The sequence below is a fragment of the Sturnira hondurensis genome, unplaced genomic scaffold (genome assembly GCF_014824575.4).
Source record: "Sturnira hondurensis isolate 20B ecotype Veracruz unplaced genomic scaffold, ASM1482457v3 Scaffold0000780, whole genome shotgun sequence".
Classification (NCBI taxonomy): domain Eukaryota; kingdom Metazoa; phylum Chordata; class Mammalia; order Chiroptera; family Phyllostomidae; genus Sturnira; species Sturnira hondurensis.
This window is the reverse complement of record NW_028073411.1, coordinates 18025138-18049349: the sequence shown is the minus strand read 5'-3', so window position 1 is coordinate 18049349 and position 24212 is coordinate 18025138. Positions and strand designations below refer to the sequence as shown.

Genomic DNA, 24212 nt, shown 5'->3' with positions numbered 1-24212 from the left:
AATCTCCCAGCCTCCGCCTCCCTCCTGCCGAGGCTCCTGGGCTCCCAGTGCCTCCTCCCAGGCGCTCACTCGGCTGCTTGTCTGTCATTCGAGTTGCTCTCTTCCCACGATGTCCTCTTGTAGCCCTACTCTCCACCCGGGCAACTTCCTTTTCTTCCCAGAGGGGACTGACTGCCCCTGATGTGAGCTGGTCATGCCCGTGTGTATGTGTCTGCTGTCTCTGGAACCAGCAGGGCCGCCCTGTGTCTCATCATTGCATCCTGCTGTCTGGCCTCGCAGCAGGCCTGGCATCTGGTGGGTTTCAGAGGGCGCCTCTGGTGGGGGCACCTGTGGGGGGGGTCCTCCCATCTTGGAGCTTTCCGCACGCCCAGTCCAACTCCTTCTCACTCTTGACCTCTGGTTCCCTAGTGGTCTTGTCAGCTCTCCCGTCACGGAGACCACATGGCCACCTCACTCCTAAGGTGCAGATGGCTTCTCCCTGTTCTTGTTCCCTTCCTGTGTCTTATCTCATCTCTCCTCTGCACACAGTCCATCAGCCTGTTAGAATGGGAGATCAGGCCACTCCTGGCTCCCGGCTCCACCCCCTCGTCTGGCCTTCTGCCCCCAGGGCCTTTGTGCTTGCTCTCTGGAATGCCCCTCCTGCAGCCAAGTGTGGCTCCCCACGTCCAGGTTTCTCCTGGAGGAACCCTCACTGGCCGCCCTGACGGGCCCCAGCCCCAGCCCTGGCACTCTTTCCTGCTCTGTGTTTGCTTCCTTCTGAGTTACCAAGGTCTGATGGGCTGCATTGTTTACTACCTGTCTTATTCATGGTCTTAGTCTTTGACAAGGATGTTAGTGCCCCAGGACAGGGGTCTGCCTGGGCCTGGAAATCCTGGTGGATGGACAGACAGACGCATGGTGGCTCAACTGGCTCTTCCAATTTGCAGCTTGGGGGCCTTTGTAACCTTGGTGGGCAGCCTCTGCTCTGCTGGGTGAACAGGCGGCCTGGGAAGGGGTGGAGGCTGCTCCGTGGTGGTATGGCTGCGCTCCTGCGCTAGAACAAGAGGCGGCTTTGCCGAGGGTTAAGTCAGTGTGCTGTTTGAGATGGTCATAATTTAGACTTCTCTGGTCTGTTGGGACAGAGTACACAGCCACTTCCATGGTGCTCCGCTGCTTGCAGAGCAGTCTGGAGCCTTCTGGAATATCACCTGGAGATAGGGCTCAGTTCTCTCCCTTAGCACCTCAGGCATTCATTCAAGTGGTTTCTGAGCCGGGTTTGGTTGAGCCCTTGGAACCGTGTGGGTGTGCCACGTGTGGGTGTGCCACGTGCAGCCAGTTCTGATCACTAGCTTATTGAAGCAGGAGAAGAACCCGTGTTCAAGTCCCCCTTTGGTGCCAGCGCTGCTGTCATTTGTTCGTCTGTTCTCTCAGGCCGTGCTGCCGGGCTGTGAGGGACCACCGACTGTGTGGCTGTGCTCTGTCGTGTCCGTGCCCACCCGTGGTTTCAGAAGTACAGCATGCCCAGGGACCGTGGGTGTGTGTGAGCCTCGGCACATGAGGGCAAGGAGGAGCTGAGGGAGAGCCGGGCAGGCTGCGGTGGTTGGGTGGGCCTTGGAGGGACCTCGTGGGTGGGGGGAGCTGGAGATGTGAAATCTTTGACTTCTAGCCAGAGGAGCCCTGGGCCACCTCCCACATGGGCCAGAGGTCTGTGTCCCAGGGTCCTGTCACCTCAGTCCCACCTGTGCTGTGGCTCAGACCCTTGGCACAGCATCCCGGTCTCTGGAAGGCCACACCTGGCTTCCCTGCTCGTCTCTCTCAAACCTCCTCTCTTCAGGACGCACAGGATGCACAGGACGCCTGCTCTAAGGTGCAGGCGACTGACTTGCCCTGGGCTCACTCTGATCTGGGTGGAGATCTTGGTCTTTGTTTGCTATCCTTGAGACAGCACGCCTGTTTTTTGCCCTGGAGCCTGTTGAGTGTTTCTAAGGCTGATTTCACGTTCCCCTTAGGGTGGTTGATAACTCTTCTGGGGAGGAACATGGGTAATAATCTTGCCTCTTCCTCCTGCCCGGGAGGATCCTGCCCTCGCCTGGTAGTTTAAGACCTTCCTGAAAAAAAAGGACATTGCAATCGAATGGCTGGGGAGGAGTCATCGTGAGTGCTGCAAGCTGGGGGGGGCGGGGGGGGCGGGGTGTCTCGGGCGAGTGGCTACCAGCAGGCTCCTGCTGTGTAGCTTGCACAGCCCATCTTGGTGGGGGGACCACCTGGCGCCCAAGCATATATGCAGACATACCTGGGAGATGGCTTTGAACTTGGTCGATGGTGAAGCATTCTGGTGCTTTCTTGGTCTGCACATTGCAACTGACACTTCCCACCTGCAGGAGTTAATACAGAAGTTTGGGTGAAGGGTTTCGGGGGCAGTTTCTAACTCCTATTAAGGTGCTTTTTATGACATTACTATTTTATTTAAAGTATGGAGAGTTTCTAGACACTAGGTACAGTTTTATTCTTCAACAGATTCCCTATTTGCTGTTTCTTTCTATAAATACACATGCACGTTATAATTTTAGAACTACATATATTTTTAATGACCTTGCTTTTTGTAGATCATGTTTTGAAAATAGAAATTTTATCTTTTTGTTTTATTCCAGACTCCTTTGAACTTGGGTGTGAATCACAGAGCCCCGCCCTACCCCGCTGGGGGTTGCTGCCTTCTGTGCCGCAGCGAGCGGACAGACTCCTCCTTCCTGGAGAGTGGGATGAAGACTGCGAGCAAATTGGCCCTCTCTATGGCTCCCAAGGGCAACAGTGTGCTGCACCTGCCACTGTGGGTGTGCCCGGACTGCCGGCGGACCGTGGAGAAGGAGGAGAGGCACGGCGGCCTGGACCAGCCGGCGGTGAGTGCCCTGCTGAGCTCGCGTGCTCCCTGGCTGCCTGAGCCCGTGGGTTATGGGGCCTGCTGGGCGGTGAGGTGGTCGGTCTGGGTCTGCTTTCCGGGGAGAGCCTCCTGTGCCTTCCTCTGGTCCCTGCTCCCCTCTCCTGCTGCTGGGCCCTCCCCTTGTCTCTTCTCCTCGCCCACCTGCAGGAGGGTGCAGGCCTCAGGAGCATCCAGCCCGCGGCCTGTGGACCACCTGTGGCCCAGGGTGGCTGTGAATGCGACCCAACACAAAACCGAATTTCTGAAAACAGAAGATATTTTTGTGTGTGTGATTACCTGTTGCAGTATACTTAATGTGTAGCCCAAGACAGCTCTTCTTCCAGTGTGGCCCGGAGACATCCCAAGGCTGGATGCCCCTGCCTAGGGGACCCGCCCTCCGTGGTTGGACAACTGGGGCAGCGAGCTCGGAGGCCCAAGGCCGTGCTTTGTAGTCTGGTCTCGGGGTTCCTGTGGCGAAACAGCTTGTCGAAAAGCTGTACTGGCTTTTCGGGTGTTTAGTTTTAGACAATTTTACATTCTGGTAACTCACCGGAAATTCTTTCCAGGTGCAGTTCCCAAGTCCAGGTTTGCCTTTTTACCTTGATTTCATGTCTCGGCCAAGTGGAGGCTTTCTTGAGGCTCAGGCTTGTGTGGAAGACTGCACCCTCAGTCTGATTTTTGGCCCAGGCCGTGGCTCTGTGGGCCTGGGCTCTGACCGATTTCAGGTCTGTTCTGTGGGCTCTGGAAGACCCTGGCTTTTGTGGCCGCTGGGGGCCCCCCGCAGTTGAGGGCTTCTCGTTCTCCGCACCTGGCTGGCCTGTCTTGCCGCCTGGGGCTGCTCCCTTCTCAGGATCGGGCGGTGTGGCCAGTGTTTTCCTGCTGCCCAGTGTGAGTCTGCCGGGCGCTGGGCCAGTGACTTCTGTTTTGGGGTCTTCTTGAAAGCAGCACCCCCACTCCATAGTAGCGCTGTGTGGCGTGTCCCCTCTGCTCCCCTGTCCCCCCCTGACTGCTGCTTCCGCTCCACAGGTGGGGCAGTGCTCCCTGAGGGCGGTGCTTCTGTGTGGTGGGCCTCTGAGAACCAATGTGAGCACATGTGTTTCGGGGGCCCCAGTGTCTGCGGTCAGTGAGGACACAGGTGAAGGGACAGGCAGGGACTGGGCGGCAGCCCTCAGTCAGAAAGGTAGGAGGTGGACTTCAGTGCTCCAGCCTCAGATCTTTTTGCTTTCACCATTTTACTTCTGTTTTCTTTCTCCGTGCACTTAGTGTTCAGCCTCTGCCCCATTTTTTGTTTCTTATTTTTTGAATCCTCACCTGAGGATATGTTTTTATTGATTTTAGAGAACAAGAGGAAATGGAGGGACAGACAGGATGTGAGAGAGAAATATTGCCCCAACCTGGGGATTGAACCAACAACTTAGGTGTGCGCCCTGACCAGAAGCGAATCTGCCATTCCAGTGTTTGGGGTGATGCTCCCACTGACCGAGCCACTCAGCCAGGGTTTTCCCAGTTTTCGGTGGAAGGCCGTTCAGTATCGCAGACACTGGTTTGTTCCCCTGGTCACTTTTCAAAGTACAGTTCTTAAGTCTGCTCCCTAGCTGACTGTTCCTCTGGCTTCTGGAACTGCGCCCCTTTTCCTTCCTGCTCCCAGCCCTGCTCCTGTGTCAGCCTCACTGCACCTCTGCGGGGGGTTGGGGGGGTCGACTGCTGTTTTTGTCCGGGTTGGGAGGCAACAGGAAGTGCCTGTGGTCTCTCGTATTAGTCTCGCCACGAGGGGAGTCTCGCTTCCCGCTGCCAGCTTGTCCTGCATGATGGGTTACCCGGTGGGGCTCTCTCCTCGTCAGCAGCAGTCACCTCAGGGCCCGCAGGGGTGTCGGCTGGCCTGTGTGTGTGGACTTTGGCCCCCTTCTAATACACTCGTAAAGTTGGTCTCTTAGTTCAAGCTTGTTCAAATTGCTGGCCTTTTTATTATTATTATTTTTAATTTCTTTAAAGGTTTAATTTGTTTTCAGAGTGGTTGGGCGGGGAGGGAAGGAGAAAGGGAGAGGAACATCAATGTGTGGTTGTCTTTCATGTCCCCACTGGGGACCCGGCCCACAACCCAGGCATGTGCCCTGGCCCAGAATTGAACTGGCAACCTTTTGACTTGTGGGACAACACCCATCCCACTGAGTCGCACCAGTCAGGACTGACCCTGTTTTTAAAAAAGCAAGATACGATTGACTTGTGGTAGAGGCACCCCTTGGAAGGGCACACAGTTCGGCAAGTTTGGGCAGACGCACACAGCTGTGCAGGTGGCACTCCCGCACGACCTCGCCAGGCACTTATGCCGGCAGCATGCTCTGCCGTCACCACTGACTGGATCCGGCCCCAGTCTTTCCCCTTGCAGAGTGACCTGGCGGCATGCTATGCACTGGTGAGCACGCTGTGGAGCCTCTCGCTCACTCGCCATTGGTGGGTGTGGGGCTGTCACTCTGGCTAGTCAGCCACACCCCAGGAGGGCAGGGGCCTTTCCTTCTGTCTCCCCTCCCCCCACCCCACACACCCTCTGCCCTGCTCTGTTCGGCTGCTGACCGCCCCACTCAGGGCAGAGCTGGGGCTGACCCCAGGCCCTTGCTCACTCCCTTTGCGCCCATGGCTGCGGGAGGCCCTTCTTGCTGGGGCTTCCAGGTGCCCACCCTTTCCATCCCCTCCGAGGCTTTGTGACGTGGCATTCTTTGTTTCTCACTTGTCAGAGGTCTTTTCTTTCCTCCCGTGTCGGCTTGTGCTCGCTCAGGGGACACAGATGCCCCAAGCTGTCTGCTTCCACACCTCCCGCCCCTGCCCTTGCCCTCCCTCCCAGCCCTGCTGCCTCTTCCTGCTCCCTCCGTGCATGGCTCTGGGCAAAATGTAAACTTCTGGTTTCATTTTTCTAATTTCCACTTTTCTTCAAGTCAGTTTTGGTAAACTGTGTTCTTCAAAGTTGTCCGGGTATTGGTGCGCAGTTGTGTGTGGACGGTCTCTCTTTAGTTCCTGCCACTTCTGTAGCTGCAGCTCCGAGTGCCTCACGTTTCTGCTTTCCTTCCGCACTCTTTTGGCCGGTCTTACTGGAAGGCTGTCCGTTTTTTTAAAAGACTTTCCTTATGTATTTTAGACAGAGGGGAAGGGAGGGAGAAAGAGAGGGAGAGAAACATCCACCAGTTGCCTCTCACACTCCGCGACCCAGGGACCTGGCCTGCAGCCCAGGCGTGCACTCTGACCGGGAACTGAACCGGAGTCCCTTCAGTTTGCGGGACGACGCCCAGCCCACTGAGGCCCACCGGTGAGCTTCTTGGTTTTTGAAGTCTCCCCTTCACTCTGCCTGCTTGCCGAGCCACAGCTCGAGTGTGTGTGTGTGTGTGTGTGTGTGTGTGTGTGTCATCTGGGGAGTGCGTGGTCTGGGACACGTGGGGAACATCGGAAGGCTTGTGCGAGGCTCGTGCCGCCACTGCCCTTCGCCATCTCCTCGCTGCCCCTCACCTTCTCAGAAGCTCCTGTTGCCAGACCCCCTGCAGACAGTCAGCTCTGTTCGGATGCAGGTGCTGAGGGCAGACATGCCAGTGAGACAGGGCTCTCCCGGTGCCTTGTTCTGGGAGAGCCGTGCGCATGCTCTGGGGGCTGCTTGTCTGGGGGGGCTGCTCTCCAGTGTCTGGGCCCTCCGGGGGCCTGCGCTGGGGGGCCATCTGCTTCGGGGGGCAGCATGGCTGCGCTTGCCTCACCGGACGCCTGTGGGAGCCTGAGCCTTGCTCAGGCCACCGCCTCGGGAGGGAGACGGCCGTCCTGCGTGCAGATGGCCAGCAACCTGCAAGCAGCCACTGGGCCTTCATCTCTCAGGCCTGGCCCTGCAGCCACATGGGCATATTTGTTCAGCCTTCCCTGCGGTGACTCTTCTGCCTCCCTGAGCTGAGTTCTTTCTTAACATCAGTTTTTGTTCTCTCATCTGTGCTGGAATCCTCTAATTGCTGCTGTAGGTTTGGAAGTGTTAGTTGTATTGGCTCAGTTTTAAGTATTATCCTATTTTCTTTTTTCCCCAATGTATTCTTTTTTATTTTTAAATGTATTTTATTGATTATACTATTATAGTTGTTTCATTTTCCCCCTTTATTCCCCTCTGCCTTGTATGCATCCCTCCACCCTCTAAGTTCATGTCCATGGGTCGTACATATAAATTCTTTGGCTTCTCCATTTCCCATACTATTCTTACCCTCCCCCTGTCTATTTTCTACCTACCATCTATGCTACTTGTTCTCTGTACCTTTTCCCCTCTCTCCCCCTCCCATCTGATAACCCTCCATGTGATCTCCATTTCTGTGGCTCTCTTCCTGTTCTAGTTACTTGCTTAGTTTGTTTTTGTTTTTCTAGGTTCAGTTGTTGATAGTTGTTTGTTGTCATTTTACGGTTCATATTTTTTATTTTCTTTTTCTTAGATAAGTTCCATTAACATTTCATATAATAAGGGCTTGGTGGTGATGAACTCCTTTAACTTGACCTTATCTGAGAAGCACTTTATCTGTCCTTCCATTCTAAATGATAGCTTTGCTGCATAGAGTAATCTTAGATGTAGGTCCTTGCCTTTCATGAGTTTGAATGCTTCTTGCCAGCCCCTTCTTGCCTCAAAGGTTTCTTTTGAGAAATCAGCTGACAGTCTTATGGGAACTCCTTTGGAGGTAACTGTCTTCTTTCCTCTTGCTGCTTATGAAATTCTCTCCTCCATTTTAATCTTGGGTAAAGTAATTATGATGTGCCTTGCTGTGTTCCTCCTTGGGTCCAACTTCTTTGGGACTCTCTGAGCTTCCTGGACTTCCTGGAAGTCTATTTCCTTTGCCAGATTGGGGAAGTTTTCCTTCATTATTTGTTCAAATAAGTTTTCAATGTCTTGCTCTTGCTCTTCTTGTTCTGGCACCCCTATGATTCAGATATTGGAACATTTAAAGTTGTCCTGGAGGTTCCTAAGCCTCTCCTCATTTTTTTGAATTCTTATTTCTTCATTCTGTTCTGGTTAGATGTTTCTTTCTACTTGTCCAAATTATTGATTTGAGTCCCAGTTTCCTTCCTGTCACTGTTGGTTCCCTGTACATTTTCCTTTATTTCACTTAGCATGGCTTTCATTTTTTTCTCTCTTCTGTGACCATACTCAACCAATTCTATGGGCATCCTGATCACTAGTGCTTTGAACTTTGCATCTGATAGCTTGGCTATCTCTTCATTGTTGAGTTGTATTTTTTCTGGAGCTTTGATCTGTTCTTTTATTTGGGACCTTTTTTTTTTTTGTCTCAGCTCACCTGTTAAGTAGTAAGGGGCAGAGCCTTAGGTGTTCTCCAGGGTGGGGCAACCCAGTTGCTGGGTTGTGACGCTGTATGTGGGGGAGGGTCAGAGAGGGAACAGCACTGCTTGCTCAGCCCTCAGCCAGCTTTCAGTCACTTCCCCTGCTTCCCACAAGCAAAGTAGGCCCTTCTGGTGCTGGTTCCTGAGTGGGTGGGTTTGTGTCCGTTCCAGGACCCTGTGGGTCTCTCCGACGAACTCTCCTGTGAGGCTGGGAGTCTCTCCCGCTGCTGCTGCAACCCCCGCAGGTGTTTTCAATCAGAGGTTTGAGGCTTTACTTCCCCACTGGGACCCTGGGTTGCATGGTCGGTCTCTCTCCCCGGTTGTTCCTCCCGTTTTATCTGCCTGTGAATGTGGGACCGCCCACTCCACCAGCCAGCGCCTCGAAGGGTCCTCCAGCTACTGCCTTGCGTCGCCATGAGTCCTCTCTGCCTGGCCGCCTGTCTCCGCCCCTCCTGCTGTCTGGATGAGTGTGTCTTCTTTAACTCCTTGGTTGTCAGACTTCCAAACAGTCGGTTTTCTCTCAGTTATGGTGACTTTTTGTTTTTAAATTGTTGTCCTTCTTTTGGTTGTACGAGGAGGCACAGTGTGTCCACCTAAGCCTCCATCTTGCCTGGAAGTCCCCTATATTTAATATTTCTGTTTTCAACCATGAATTGCCTAGGAATATTTGTAAATATCCGGATATGTATGTCTTAGGTTACCTTTAATTGTACTGAGTTTTAATTTAATGCTGTTATAGTTGGAGATGTGGTCTGTGGTCATTTATACTTATCTGTGGTTAAGTTTTTCTCAGTGTTCTCTGTGTCCACATGAGCATGAAAATGTCTTCTCAGGGTTTTGCTGGAGGACTCTGTCCTCCCCTGTTAATAGGTCCATGAGTCCTTCTGTGCTCTTCGGAATTCTTGACCTGCGTATATCTCTCGGTTTCTGAGCAGTGTCAGTGTAAGTCGCCTGTTGTGCGTGCATGTATGTTTGTGCTTTTTCCGTTATACACGTTTCTGTTTTTTCTTTTACATGTTTTAAGCCTGTGCTGGGTGAATATAGGTTACAACGATTAAGGCTTGGTGTGTTGTTAATTTAATTGCACTGAAACTACCAGGAATGGCCCCTTTGTGCCCCTGTGTAGCCACTCAGACGCCCTGCCCTCCTGCTCACCTGCCCTCATCTTCTGTCCCATGTGTGGCCAGCGTTTCGGTGGTCTTGTGCGGTGTGCCGGCTCGACGGACTGATCGCTGCTCTGTGTGGGGTTAGTTCTCCATCACACGGGCCCCAAGTCCCGCGTTGCCCGCAGCCGCACGCTCTCCGCGCCCAGCAGGCCTCGCCATTCTCAGCCCCGCCCAGCCCTCTGCTGCTGGCTCGCCCGTGCTCCACCGCACACACTGCCTGTGATTTTCTGCTTTTTCGGGCTTTCTGCGAACGTCAGTGCCGTGGCGTGGTTTTGTGTCCTCACTTATTCTGCTCGGCACTACTTTTGAGAGTCACAAGCGTGGCTCCTGTGCGGCACTCACGGTGTGGCCCCCTTCCAACTGTGCTGCGTGGGTGGTGCGCTGTGAGCCCACGCCCGCACGTCGTGTGTGCACTGTGAGAGGGGCTGCTGAGCTGCAGGGACTGTAGGTCATTAACCGACCGCAAGTGCAGAACAATCGTTTATTTTTCAATGAAAACTGTTTTCTAGAACAAAAGTGATTTCGTGAGTAAAGTAGCATTGTTTTGGAAATCCTTTTAATATTTGGATGATAGAAGATGCTACATTCTCAATGTTTTGATGTGTTTTTTTAAGAGATTTTATTTATCTGAGACAGAGGGGAAGGGAGGGGAAAAGAGAGGGAGAGAAACATCAGTGTGTGGCTGCCTCTCACACGCCCCCAACCAGGGACCAGGCCCGCGCCCAGGCGTGTGTCCCAGTGGGAATTGAACTGGAGGCCCTTCCTTCACAGTCCAGCACTCCATCCACTGAGCCCCACCAGCCAGGGTGGTAGGTTGTTGGACTGAGTGTATGAAGAAAATATTTTAATAGCTTTTTAGGTAACCGTGGATTTTCTTCTTCAGGCCTACACCAAACCATGACTGCAGATTGTTTCTTAATGGTTAGGTGTGATGGCCAATCAGACGGTAGCAGTGGAGTTTTCCTCTGCCGTTGCGTTAAAATGCATTGTCTCCCTTGCCTGGATATGGCCTTACAACGTCACTCCTTGGTCATTTGTAAGACTGTGGCTTATCAAGTTAGACAGGTGAAGCCCTGCTCTTGCGGCTCAGTGGACTGAGTGCCGGCCTGAGAGCCAGAGGGTCACGGGTTCAGGTTCGCTTCCCGGTTGGGCACAGGCCTGGGTTGTGGGCCAGGTCCTCAGTGCGGGGCACACCAGACGCAACCGTGCAATTGCTCTTCCCCTCACTCTAAAAATAAATAAAAATAAATAAATAAATAAAACCTTCTTTTAAAAAAAGGCAGGCGTAGCAGATGCCGACACCTCTGTAAAAACCTGTGTTTGTTACCATCCCCACCAGTTGCATCAGAAACGTCTTCTACGCAGAGAAGCTTTTGAACCCGTGATGGATTCAGGTTTGCTGAACTTCTGATTCTTGCTCAAAACATCAAATGTGATGTTTGGCCACAGATAGTGGCAGCTGTTTTCCTTGACATGACAGAAAAGAGTGTCATTCATTTCCGAGAAAACGTCTGGCAGCTGGCCAAGTCGGAATGGCCTCGTCCGGTCGGTCAGGTGCTCTTGCACGTGGGTGGTGCCTCGCGGGAGGGGGGGCTCCTTCAGCTCGCAGCACTCGGGGCCTGTCTGGCGGGTGCCGCCGAGACGCTTTCTGTGCACTTCCTGTGATGCCGCAGAGGCGCCAAAGACCTGGGCCTGCGGGCGGAGAGGGAACTCAGCGCTTTCGCTACACAAGGGCATCCTCGAGTAGAACGGGTCTTTCTGACCGAGTGCGCGGCGGTGGTGAAGGCCGAGGTCACTGCACTGTGCACCCGGCTGTGCAGCTGTGCAGCCTCCAGTTCGCTGTTGCTGAGGGGCCAGCGGTTTGGCCCGCCCCCGCCCCCGCACCATCACGGCTGCCTCGCCACAGTGGAAAAGGCGAGGAACAGCGTGGTGTCAGCATGGAGTTAGTTTTGCTGGGGCACCTGCTTCAGAGGTTGGGACTCCTTGGGCCCCGTGGGCCACCTGGGGAGAGCCCCTGTTCTGTCGGATGACTGGTCTTGTCTTCCCTGCGGGGCCGGGCCGAGACTCCGTCCTGTGCCTTCTGTGTGAGGTCCCATCGGCCGAGCGGCGCGGACGCCCCCGCCTCTGCTCTGCCGCCCTTTTCGCTGTGTCTGTGGCGTCTTTCGGTGAACAGCGTTCATTTTTCATCTGGCCAAGTTCCTCAGGTGTTTTCTTAGTAGGGACTGCCTTCTTGAGTTCTGTTTTTCAGGATTTTTTCCCAGGTGAAATGTAAACATATGTTTGGCATGTATTTTCTTACCTCAGCACAGTCCAAAGAAATACGTGAATGACAGATACATGCCACATAGGTCATTAAAATTGTTTAATAGCCACATATCAGAAACTGAAAAGAAACTGGTGGTGGTATATTTTCCTACCTCAGTCTATCCAAGCTCATTTCAGTCTATACTTAAAATAAAAAATATTGGTGAGACACTTTTTCTTTTTCCATACTGGACATTCAAAATCTTGCTCCCACTTCAAACCCTTAGCAGCCATACCTGACGCGGGGCTACTGAGCAAGCAGTTTCATGCTTCTATTGCTTTGCCTTCCGTATTTAGACCCACAGCTCGCTGGAAATTGGAATTAAAGTTTTGTATGGTATGACAAGGCCAAGTTTAATGCATTTCCATGTGGAGACCCAGTTCCCTGGTGGCACTTGTGAAAACGGCTGTTGCTCCTCGCCTTCAGCACTGCCTTCGTTGTAACCCGCGTGCCCACGTGCCCAGGTGTGTCCCTGGGTGCTCTGCGCTGCCCACTGGCCCCTTTGTCCCCGTGCCAGCTGCTTGCCGTCTTGGTTGCTGTGGCTTCGTTGCTCTCATGTTCAGAGTGAACGTCCTCTCTTGCCTGCTCTTCCAAAGAGGTTGGTTTGTCCTTGGTGCTTGTCATTTCTGTGTGACTGAAGATCACCTTGTGAAGCTGCACACTCGTGTGCACACGCCCCGGAGAGAGCTGCCAGGGGTCCTCCTGCCTCTGTCCATTGGGGCGGGGGGTCACCTCTCTCAGTGCCGAGTCTTCTGACCCAGGTGTGTGGGGCTTTTCTCCATTGAGAAGGGCTTCCTGTTTCTCTGTTACGATGCTGAGCCTTTTTTCAACATTTGTCCACAGGCATTTCACTTTATTCATGCCATTTAAAATTATATTTTGCATTTGTCTTCTTCTACCTTTATTGGTGTAGATGAAATTGACTTCTTTTTAAGTTGTTTATTTGGCCAGGAGCCATACAGACCTCTGACCTCACTGGTCTCAAGTGGAATCCCAGATATTTCTCAAGGGTTGCCCTTCCAAGTTAGAATTCGTTTGTCTCAAATGTGCTGTGTGCAGCCATTGGTCATGCAGTCATCATGAAAGGTCTCCACACAGACTTGTACCCCCTTCTCAGCCTTGGCCGCTGGCACTCCCGACACAAGAGGAGGAGGAGGCATGGAGTACTGGGGACTGAGGGGGCAGTTCTGGACAGCACCCGGCATTAAGGTGGAGGTGAGTGAGAAGCAGACGAGACAGGAGCGGGGCAACCAGCATGGAGCCATGGGAGTCGTTTGAGGGATGGTGTAGTCAGTAGTTGTCCGTCTGGGTCTGGATTTTTTACTTGAAGGTCATAAGGTGGCTTGTCACTCTTTCTTGTGTGCTGGCAGAGGACCCAAGACTCCTGGGGAGAGTCCAGGGGCTTTATGACTCCCTGTCTTGCACATACCACGAGCACCCACATGTCTGTTCTCTTGCTCCCACCTCCTCCCCAAACCCCACATCAGTAAATTGGGGGGCCCACCACAGGTGCAGCAGGCCCCATGCATCTGTGTCACAGCTCAGGACCCTGAGCGTGGGGTCCTGCCACTCTGCTAGTGGGCAGCAAGTGAGCCTGCTGCGCCTTAAGGTTGTCAGCTGAGAAGTGGCCTGGTGGAGGGTCAGACCCATACAGCATTTTTGGCACATCCAACAAGACATGGACGGGCTGAGCCTCTGTGGAGGCCTGGCCCTCAGGAGTCTTCCTAACAGACGTTTCGGAAGTTAACCTAGAAAGGTACAGAGTGCTGACCATGGCAACAAAGAGCGAGTCGGATGTTTGCTCGGTGCGTATTAGTGGAGGGTGAGAGCGAGGCCAGACTGAGCTGTGTGGCAGGAATTGTAGTGGCGAGGAAGCCGAGCGGGCCCACGGAGGGTGCTGATTTCCCAAATGCGCGGCAGCGAGGGGAGGGGAGCACAGGTCTGGGCGAGGAAGAGGCGCTGGGGGAGGGCGGGGATGTCCAGTGCTGCAGGAGAGGGCTGGTCACTGGGGGGAGCGCCCCCCGTGGGAGTTGTGTTCGTACTGTGTGAGGTTTGCAGTGGCGATGGGTGTGAGTGTGTGTACGGCACACATGTTAAGAAGGACAGTAGATGTCCTGGCTGGTGTAGCTCAGTGTATTGAGCACGGGCCTGCAAACCACACGATCGCGGTTCAATTCCCAGTCAGGGCACATGCTTGGGTTGCAGGCCAGTTCCCAGGGGGGGACTCATGAGACGCAACCATACATTGATACTTCTCTCCTTCTCTCCTTCCCTTCCCCTCTAAAAATAAATAAATAAAATATTTAAAAAAAAAAAAGAAGGACAGTAGAGCGAGCACCCGGCCATCCCAGATAGCGTGCACCCTCACTTCCCTAGCCTCCTCTTCCTTTCTCAGGTGACCACTGCCCTTGAGCTCTGTATTTACCATCTCCCTCTTGATCTTAGTCAAAAGGCCAAGGAGCAATTCATTCCCCCTTTTCAAAACTTTCTTTCAATTGATTGCCTAGACATGGCTCACCTCATCACACACCACATCAAAATTACAACTAAAATACAGAACAGCCGTCAAATACAGAACAACTAAAATTCAGAACCACCAGAAGTCAAGTTGAATGGAAGTCTCACAACCACGGAATTAAACCACATCCATCAGACTGGTGGGAGGGGCCCAGATGTGCAACGGGCTGGTCTCACACCCACATGTGGTGGATAAAAACTGAGGAGGGACATCTCAGGAGCGAGGAATCCCAACCCCACACCAGGCCTCCCAGCCCAGGGTTCCATTTCCAGGAAGGTAAGTCCCCACAACTTCTGGCTACAAAATCCTGCGGGGATTGAGGCTGTGGAAGAAACTCCTGGAGCCCCAAGCGGTTTCTCCTCAAGAACCCACACACGGACTCACCTACTCAGGCTCAGTCCCTCTGAGCTCCGGCACCGGGGTAGCAGTTTGAAAGACGCCAGTGGTACACAGGGAGAAACCGAAGTGTCTGGCACCAAGGCGAGCAGAGGCCATTGTCCCTTTTCTAAACCCCGCTCCTACAGAGCTACAGAGCCAGCAAGCTGCTGCCGTATCTGAGACTCCATCAACCTGGCTGACACTGTTTGACCCACCTGGGAGATCCCCAGAGACTCGGCCCCAGCCGAGACAGGGGCCCATCCAAGCTGCTTTTCCCTATGGAAGACTGGTCTTGGCTCATGCTTCACAGCTTCCTAAATCTTCTCAAACGAGCAACAGCTGGCCTCAGTGAGCCCATGCCAGGCACTAGCAGCAAATAGCCTAGATTCACAGCTTGGCTTTGCCTGGGAATCTCCAAGCCCAGAACAAGTAGCAGCCATCTCAGATTGCTTTATCGCTCAGGCAGAGTGGCCCCAGGCAAAACACAAGTGGGGACTGACCTTGGCCTGTACCCCCGGGGAAACCCCAGGGCCAGTGCACCCAGTGGGCAGCCACAGACCACACCGGAGCACCACCACCCTGCCCCTGCACAGGGCGGGTGGAGCTGATCCTCTACGGAGGGCGGAGGTTGGTGGTCAGTGGTCACAGCCAGGCCTTATACCTGACTGGCCTGGGTAATCTGCCAGCAGCACTCAAGGCTCAGCTACAAGAGGAGGGTGTACTCAGCCCACAGGAAGGACCCAGCACCTGGAGGCCCCAGCTTGGGTGATAGAGGAGGCTGTGCCACTGGACCCTACAGGACACCTGCTACATTAGGCCACTCTACCAAGACACAGAGTCAAAGCAGCTGTACCTAATCCATGGAAACAAACCCAGGGAGGCTGCCAAAATGAGGAGGCAAAGAAACATGGCCCAAATGAGAGAACAGACCAAAACTCCAGAACCAGGACTCGACAAAATGGAGATAAGCAATCTATCAGATGCAGAGTTCAAAACACTGGTTATCAGGATGCTCAAGGAACTTAGTGAGGACTTCAGCAGCATAAAAAAACCCAGTCAGAAAGGAAGGATACACTAACTAAAGAAATAAATAAAGAACAATTTACAGGGAAACAGCAGAGTGGATGAAGCCGAGAATCAAATCAATGATCTGGAGCATAAGGAGGCAGAAACAACCACTCAAACAACAAGGAGAAGGAATCCAAAAACACAAGGGTAGTATATAAGCAGCCCCTGGGACAACTTGAAGGGGTCCAACATTCACAGCACAGGGGTGCCAGAAGGAGAAGAGAAGGAGCAAGAAAATGGAAACCTATTTGAAAAAATGACGACAGAAAACTTACTCAATTCAGTGAAGGAAATAGACATGTAAGTCCAGGAAGCACAGAGTCCCAAACAAGATGAACCCAAAGAGGCCCACTGCAAAACTAATCAAAACGCCAGAGGTTAAAGACGAAGAGAGAATCTTAAAAGCAACGAGAAAAAAGAAGTTAGTTCCCTACAGGGGAGTTCCCTTACAGCTGTCAGCTGATTTCTCAAAAGAAACCTTGCAGGCAAGAAGGGATTAGCAAGAAATATTCAAAGTCCTGAAAAGCAGGGACCTACATCCGAGATTGCTCTACCCAGCAAAGCTGTCATTTAGAATGGAGGAGATGATAAAGAGCTTCCCAGGCAAGAAAAAACTGGAGGAGTTCATCATTACCACACCATTACTATGTGAAATATTAAACAGACTGTATTTAAGAAAAACATGATTGAAACTATGAACAATAAAATGGCATAAGTGCATATCTGTCAAAAATTTAATCTAAAACACAAACTAAGTACACAAGAAGAACAGAGACAGAATCATGGCTATGGAGAGCTTGTTGATGGTTGCCAGATGGAAGGGGGTGTAGGGGAGTGGGTGAAGACGTGAGGGGATTAAGAAGTACAAATAGGGCCCTGGCTGGTGTGGTTTAGTGGATTGAGTGCCGGCCCGTGAACCAAAGGGTTGCTGGTTAAATTCCCAGTCAGGGCACGTGCCTGGGTTTCGAGCCAGGTCCCCAGTAGGGGGCGCTCAAGGGGCAACCACACATGGACGTTTCCCTTCCTTTCTTTCTTCCCCCTCTAAAAATAAAGAAATAGTACAAATAGGTAGTTACAGAATAGCCAAGGAGTTGTAAAGTGCAGTAGAGGTAATGGAGTGGTCAGAGGTCTTACACGCGTGACCCATGGACATGAGCCGTGGTGGGAGGATTGCCTGAGGGAGTGGGGAGTTCTGGGTAGAGGGGAGCAAAGGGGGAAAATGGGGACAACTATAATAGCATAAATTATAAAATATAGTTTTAAAAATTGGCAACAAATTCATAGCTATCAAGGACACCTCAATCTAAAAAAACAAAAGATTCTAAAAGAAAGTAAACAGCCTGAACAGGAACAGAATGGGGAATGGAGATCATTCGGAGGGTTATCTGTGGGAGGGGAGGGGGGATGGGGGAAGTAGTGGAGGGTTAAGAAGCACAGTGGACAGGAACGAAGTAGATGGGCCAACTAAGTAGATGGGCAGGGGATGGAGAAGCCACAGTACTTACCCTTGGACATGGACTAAGAGGAGGCGGTTGCTGGAGGGAAGGGCCGTCCCAGGAGGAGGGGGGCAAAGGGAGAAAAATTGGGACAACTGTAATAGCATAATCAATAAAATATACTTAAAATTGTACTGCCTTTACGTGTGTCTCTAAGTAATAAGTTACTTCGTTTTCGACATTGATCTTTCTGGAAATGTTGTGTGCTGTTTGTTTTCTGTGTCTTGCCTTATCTTTTTTGAAATGATTCCTCATGCTGTCAGTTTTCTTTATTTCCATGTATGTGTTTATTTGTAAGTCACACAGTACAGTTCACACACAATTCAGTATATTACAGTATAATTTAATTTATTCATCAATAACTTTGTTGAAAGATAGAGTTTTTAGATATTTGCAGCTATAAAAATGGAGCCTGGGCATGTATATGTCCATCTCTTGGCGTCCATTTAGAGGGTCCTGTTAGAGTGTGTGGTAGCAGAAGTTCTCCAGAGAGACCACCCCAGCAGGGGCAGGTGTTGGGTGGGCCAGAGAATTTGAAAGATCTACATCTTTCATTTTCACCAATAACTTTATGGTTTTGGATATTCTGAGTGAGTGGGCTCTCTCCTACGTGACATAACATTGATTGTTCTCAGTGTCTCGATTTGAGCGCTCTCAACCTCAACTGGTCTGCCTGACCGTGGAGCACCATCCAGCAGGAAATCCCCAGCACAGAAGTTTTCACACCACTTTTGACACATTGGTAGCACATGCTCCACACACTGCACAAGTCTTTTTTGTGCCTCAGTTGTGTTTTTACCTGTCTTCAAATAATAAAGCATAATGTGCTGAAAATGTCATGTATTTTCTTCTGTCTGCAATATCAAATTGGCTGCACAAAAAGCTCTCCAATTCTGATGTCCGTTTTTTTTTAAAGATTTTATTTGCCTTTAGAGGGGAAGGGAAGGAGGGAGGGAGAGAATATCAATGTATGGTTGCCTCTCATGCGTCCCCTGCTGGAAACTGGCCTGCAACCCCCGCGTGTGCCCTGACTGGGAATCGAACCGCGATCGTGTGGTTCGCAGGCCCGTGCTCAGTCCACTGAGCTACACCAGTCAGGGCTATGATGTCTGTTTTCTAATGCACACTGATGTGACAGCTGTCATATTGCAGTCTAACAAAATTGTTTCACATGAAGTTAAAGACAACTAAGCAATACAGGAAAAAAATCAAACAAACGTTTGCCCACCCAGTAGGTAGAGAGAAGAGATTTATTATACGGATTGGTTTGTGTGGTTATGGAGGCCAAGGAGCCCCACAGCCTGCCGTCTGCAGGCCTGAGGCCCAGTGAAGCCAGTGGTGGGGTTCAGTCTGTTTCCAGAGGCTCAGGAACCAAGGGGCCAGTCGTGCGAGCCTGTCTGCGGAGTGAGCCCGGGCACCCACGTGCTGCTGCCTACAGGCAGTAGGTGGAGTCTCAGCTCCGGTAGGAGGGTGGAGCCCACCTTCCTCTGCCTCTTGTTCATTCAGCCCCCCAGGGGAGTGCAGAGGCACCCCACTTGGGGAGGACAGTCTTTCTGACTCAGTGGCAGCCTCCTCCAGAGACACCCTTGGGCACACCTGAACGCAGTGTTGTGCTAGCTGTGTGACCTCCCGTCGCTGGTGCAGGTCGATACAACGTCAGTCGTCACAGGGCCTGTCTGTGGGCTCGAGCTGCTGGGTTCTAGGGAAGTGAGGTGCTTGGGGGCCTACGAGAACACTTGTTTCCCAAGTGCGTGTCTGTCTGTGCCCCACCAGCAGTGCTGGGGCTCAAGTCGCCCTCTCCTGCCTGCAGTCAGCACTGGGGGCAGAGTTGAAGTTGTGTAGGAGCAGGAAGGAGAAACGGGGACAAGGGGCGGTGCGGTGCTCGTAGGTCCCACCAAGATAAAAGAGCCGAGGTCTCTTTCAGAAGCATCTTCTGCCCTGGCTGGTGTGGCTCAGTGGGTTGAGCACTGACCTGCAAACCAAGGAGTTGCAGGTTCGATTCCTGGTCTCAGGGCACGTGCCTGGGTTGCAGGCCAGGTCCCCAGTAGGGGGCGTGCAAAAGGCAACCACACACTGATGTTTCTCTCCCTCTCTCCCTCCCTTCCCCTCTCTAAAAATAAATGAATATATATTTTTAAACCGATAAATATTAGAAAAAAAGAATCTTTCTCCTTTTGAGATAGGATTTGCAGGCAAGGCTATATTGGATGCGGTAAGGTCAGGGTGGGGAGTGTAGATGTTGCCAGAAGCTGTGTTTGAGAGGGAGAGAGGGTTTACTGGGGCTGGGCGGAGCCGGAGTGGGGAAGGTTTCGGGTGGTCTCTGTGAAATGAGAACGGTGAGCTGACAGGTTGTTCAGGTGGCCGACCAGCCTGAGGTCCCTGTTGAAGGTAGAGGCATCACTGCGCAGGGGCACAGATATCACTGCGCCCCAGTCTGCCCACTGGCAAGGATGTCCCCCTCAGCAGAAGCCAGGTGTTGGACAAGGAGAACAGTGCGGGTGTTTGGTGAGAGCAGGTGTCTGTACAGGCCCAGAGGATGGTTCTCTAGGGTGTCTGGGTGCAGCGGGCTCCCTCCGTCCAGCATGCACCCTGAGTTCCTGCGGCAGCGGCTTTCCTGCCTCCTGTCTCATCTGGGCCCCGAGCCGTCACCCAGGAATGGTTCCTGAGTGGTTCGCATCAAAGGCAGTGTTTCAGGAGCTGGGAATGTTCACAGTATGCACCCTGCACAGCAGAGTTCTCACCTTGGAGGGCTGTGGATACATGTTCATGGTCTTCGTGTAACCGAGCAGGCTCATCCATGTGGTGCCTTGGAGAACGACCCAAGAACGAACGCTGGAGAAGACAGGTTTTTATTTACAACATTCCAGCCTCAGGGGTCTCAGCACACTGTTGCTCGAAGCCCTCCTGTCCCATGAGACCGAGCACTTCCCTGGCTCCCTAGGCAGTATAAGCCAAAAGCAAGCCCGACGGTTCCCCGCTTCCTCGTCCTCAGCTGGCTGTGCAGACAGTGCTCCAGTCCCTCTGGAAGGTACCAGAGTCCCCATCCTCACGCAGCAGCCCTCTCCTTCACGCCCTGGGGTACGTTGTGGGCCTGATCAGTCTCGTGTTACAGTCCAGGAAAGCGTGTGCGGTGTCACACTGCATTGAGGTGATGTCCAGGAAAGACACAAGTCCTGAGAGTCCAGGTGGAGGCCTGGTCTGCACGGCAGAACCTTCGACAGCTTTGGAGTCTGCTGGAGCGGGCACAGTCAAGGCAGCCAGCCGGCTTTGTTCCTTGCCCACAGCGGACCAGCTCCTCCAGCCCCTGCAAGGTGCCTCCCTCACTACCCCTGGCCTGCTGGAGTCTCCCTTCGCTGCCTCTCCCTTCCCTGCCGCTGCACCAGGACTCCTCCCCACTCCTCCCACACCCCATTGAATGCCCATCAGATGTGCGGGCCGAATCCTCACCTGGCTGCCCACCCTTAGTTTGAGCCCTTAGTTTGAGTCCTGACCCGGAGCCTCCTGGAGACCCCATCTCCAACTCCTCCCTCAAGGAGCTAACAGTTGCCATTTCTCCAGTGTAGTTCACGTTTTCTCAGCTGCCATCCTCAGTCAGGGCAAGGGTGACTTGGCGATGCAGGAGGACCGCCCACCCCCCCTACATCTTGAAGGTCACCACCCCCCCACCCCCCACCCCGTGGTGGTAGAGCTGTTGAATGAATTAGCCCTTTCTACGAAAGGCATCCTAAGCCCTACCATCCCACAGCTTAGGGCTGTGGGGGCTTTAGGAGCACCTCAGTCTACACCTAGTTTCACTCGGATTCTCAGGCAGTTACAGTACTTTTTTTTGTTTTTTAAAAGGTTTTATTTATTTTTAGAGAGAGCGAAAGCAGGGAGGGAGGGAGGAAAACATCAGTGAGTGGTTGCCTTTCATGGGCCCCTTCTGGGGACCTGGCCTGCAACCCAGACATATGCCCTGACTGGGAATCAAACCAGTGACCATGTGGTTTGCAGGCCAGCACCCAGCCCACTGAGCCACACCAGCTGAGGCCTTCTGTTTGTATTCAGATGCCGCGGGCAGGCTTGTGCGATCCCTGGAGGTGCTGTAGGTCAGAGGGCTGCGCCCCAGCTCCTGTAACCTGGGTGGCCTGGGCTGTCTGTCAGGCCAGCGGGGGATGGCGTGGAGGTTGTCCCAGTGCTTACTTCTGTGCTGAGGCCACACAGAGAGTCACTTAAGGCCTGGCCTGCCCCGAGCCAGAGAAACCGGATGCTGGAGGGGACGCTGCAGAGGCTTGAAAGAGCGTGCTGCTGGGCAGCCAGGACCAGGCCCGTGCTGGGTGTGGCACTCCGGTCTCAGCGGCTCGCTCACCTGCGTCTTCACAATGATGTGTGTTTGAGTTTCAATGATTTTCAGAGTTTCTTTTTGTGTATGTTGCATTTCAGCTTGGGTTTTTATGCTTACACAGGGCTTAAAAGCATAAGTTATATTGCATTTTCCATTTGTCATGTTTAAGAAACAAGAAGTTTGGCTGGGGCTGGGAGGCGGCTGCTCTGGGAGAATTAGTTTTTCTTCGATGAGGTCTGTGTGGCATTAAAGCTTCTGGCCACAAGGACACGACTTCACCAAATTAGTGGTCGCCTTCATTTTCAAGGCTGGCTGTTTCGAGGCTCTGTGGGGCTGTGGACGTGAGCACCTGTGGCTGTGCTCTCCCGTGTGTGGCCGAGACAAGAGTCCCACCTGTCACACCGAGGAGCAGGGTTCTTTCATAGTTTCTGTGTACAGGGCGCCCGGTCCCAGTTTAAACCAGCCATGGAAGAGTCGGCTGATCCTGGCCCTTACCGAGAATGTTTGCCCCGTCGGATCTTGCCCATAATACAAGCGTCAGTTCCTCGGTAAGGGGTGTCATGAACGTGGGGGCTGGCGTCATTCGTCGCTGCTGTCCAGAGCTGCCAGGCTGGCAGGACAGAAAGGCAATTGGAGGGGCTTTGGCTGTTGTCACCGAACACAGTGCTGCTGAGGGTCACACCTGCTGTGGCCTCTGCTGGTGATTGATTTCTGTTTCTGAGTAGTAGCCTGTCGTGAGCAGGGACTGCAACTGGTCTCTCCGTCAGCAGCGAAGGGACATTTGCATGTCCCTGCTTCTGGCTGACATGAATAAAGCTCCTAGTGACATTTTAGTACAAGTCTCTGGTGTGGACAGAGTGCATTTCTCTTTGGTAAGTGCCCACGAGCGGAACTCCAGGTCATAGGCTGGGCTGCAGAGTACCCCCACCCGCACTGGGCAGCACTGGGCTTCGTCCTGGCCGAGGCCGAGTACTGGCCATCCGTCAGTCCCTGTAGCCATTCCAGTGGCTCACGGTGTGATCGCGTGTGGTTTCAATTGGCATTTTCTTAATGACTTGTTGAGCATCTTTTCATGTGCTTATTTTCCACCTGCAACTCTGGTTGAAGTGGCTATTTCACATCTTCTACCTGTATTTAATGGGGTTGACTGTCTTACTGAGGTGTGAGAAATCTTCATGCAGTTTGAAAACAAGCCTTTTATAAGATACGTTTCTCAAATATTTTCTCCCAGTGTTTGGCTTTCCTTTTTGTTTTATGGCACTTTTTTTGAACACCAAAAGTTTTACGTTTTGATCAAGTCCAGTTTATCAACTTGTAAATGATTTGGGCTTTTTTTGTTTTCTTTGGAGAAAATCTTTGCTCCCCAGGGTTGTAAAGGTCTGGTGCCTTCTGCTTTTTCTGGATGTTTTATTGTTTGAGCTGAAACATTTGACCTGCTACTTACTTTGTTGATGTTTATCATGACTTTTGTGAAGTAAGAATTGCAGGCTTCTTGCACGTGGATGCCCATTTCCAGACTGTTTGTTGAAAATACTGTTTTTCCTCATTGAATTACATCGACATCTTTGTCGAAAGTCAGTTGATGGCATGCACGCTGGTCTGCCTCTGGGCTGTGCCCCGCTGTGGGTGTGTTCCTGAGCTGTGTTGTCCGGGGCTTTTCACGGGAAGTCCTGAGGTTAGGGACCCCGAGGTTAGGGAGCGCGGGGCCCGCAGCTCGCTGTCTTCTGGGAAGTGCGGGGCTCTGCTTTGCCACCCCCGTGTGGGTTAGAAGCGCCTTCGCAGCCTCTGCGGGAGGGTGTGCTGCTCGGACCTGGCACCAGTTTGGGGGAGACTGACGCCTCCTCATTGGGTCTCCAGCCCGTGAATGTGGTGGGTCACCATGGATTTAGGTCTTTTACATTTGTTCTTAGAGTAGTTTTGTTGTCTCCAAACTACAGGCTTTGCCCATGGTGTATCGAAATTTTTCCAAAGTATTGTAGTTTCTCCGGTTATTTTAAATGGCGCTCCTGAAGTTTTTAACACCTGGTTGTTTCTCGCTAGTGGACAGACACACGGCTGTTTTGTGTGTGGAGCTTATACCTTGTGAAGTCCCACTCGCTACCAGTTCTGGTGGTCTTCCCGTGGTTCCTTAGGGTTTTCTACATAGACAAGCACATCATCTGCAAATGACACATTCCTTCCTTTCCAGTCTGTATTTTACTTTTCCCTGCGTTTCTGCCTGGGTTGGGACTTCCAGTGTGTCGTCGCGTAGGAGCCGTGTGAGTAGACGGCCTTCCCTGTCCCCAGTTGAGGGGACAGCGTTTAGTCCATGACTGTGACGTGTGAGGTTAGCTGCAGGGCCAGGCAGGTAAGGTTGAAGAACTTGACTTGTGTTTCGGTTCCCTGAGACTCACCGTGAATGGATATTTAATTTCGTCCAACTTTACCTGCATCTGTTGAGATGATTGTGGACGTTTTCCTTTCATTTGTTAACATTAATCATGGCCTCGTCACTTCGTAAACACCGAAAGAGCTTTGCCTTCCTGGGACAACCCGGACTCGGTCAGGGCCTGTGTATTCTCCTCTCCATGGGCCGCTCTGTGGGCCGCTGGTGCTTTGCTGGGGGTCACTGCATCTGTGCTCACGGGGGTGTCAGTCTGTATGTTTCTTGTCTCAAGAGTGTCTGTGTGTGGTTTTGATGTCAAGGTAGTGCCTCACAGAACAAACTAGAAAATATTCTTT

At 52.4% G+C, this 24212-nt stretch overlaps 1 protein-coding gene across 3 annotated transcripts in view; it reads left to right on the top strand.

Moving 5' to 3' along the window:
* Positions 1 to 24212, top strand: part of FAM193A (family with sequence similarity 193 member A) — a 126195-nt gene that overhangs the window by 29333 nt on the left and 72650 nt on the right. For 2 of the 3 annotated variants that reach the window (XM_037046869.1, XM_037046862.1), the window contains exon 2: positions 2631 to 2876. In XM_037046869.1, coding sequence (XP_036902764.1) covers positions 2631 to 2876 — 246 coding nt within the window. Of the gene's footprint in view, positions 1 to 2630; positions 2877 to 12444; positions 12923 to 24212 lie in introns of those variants that run through there. The other variant, XM_037046877.1, reaches the window with a different exon arrangement.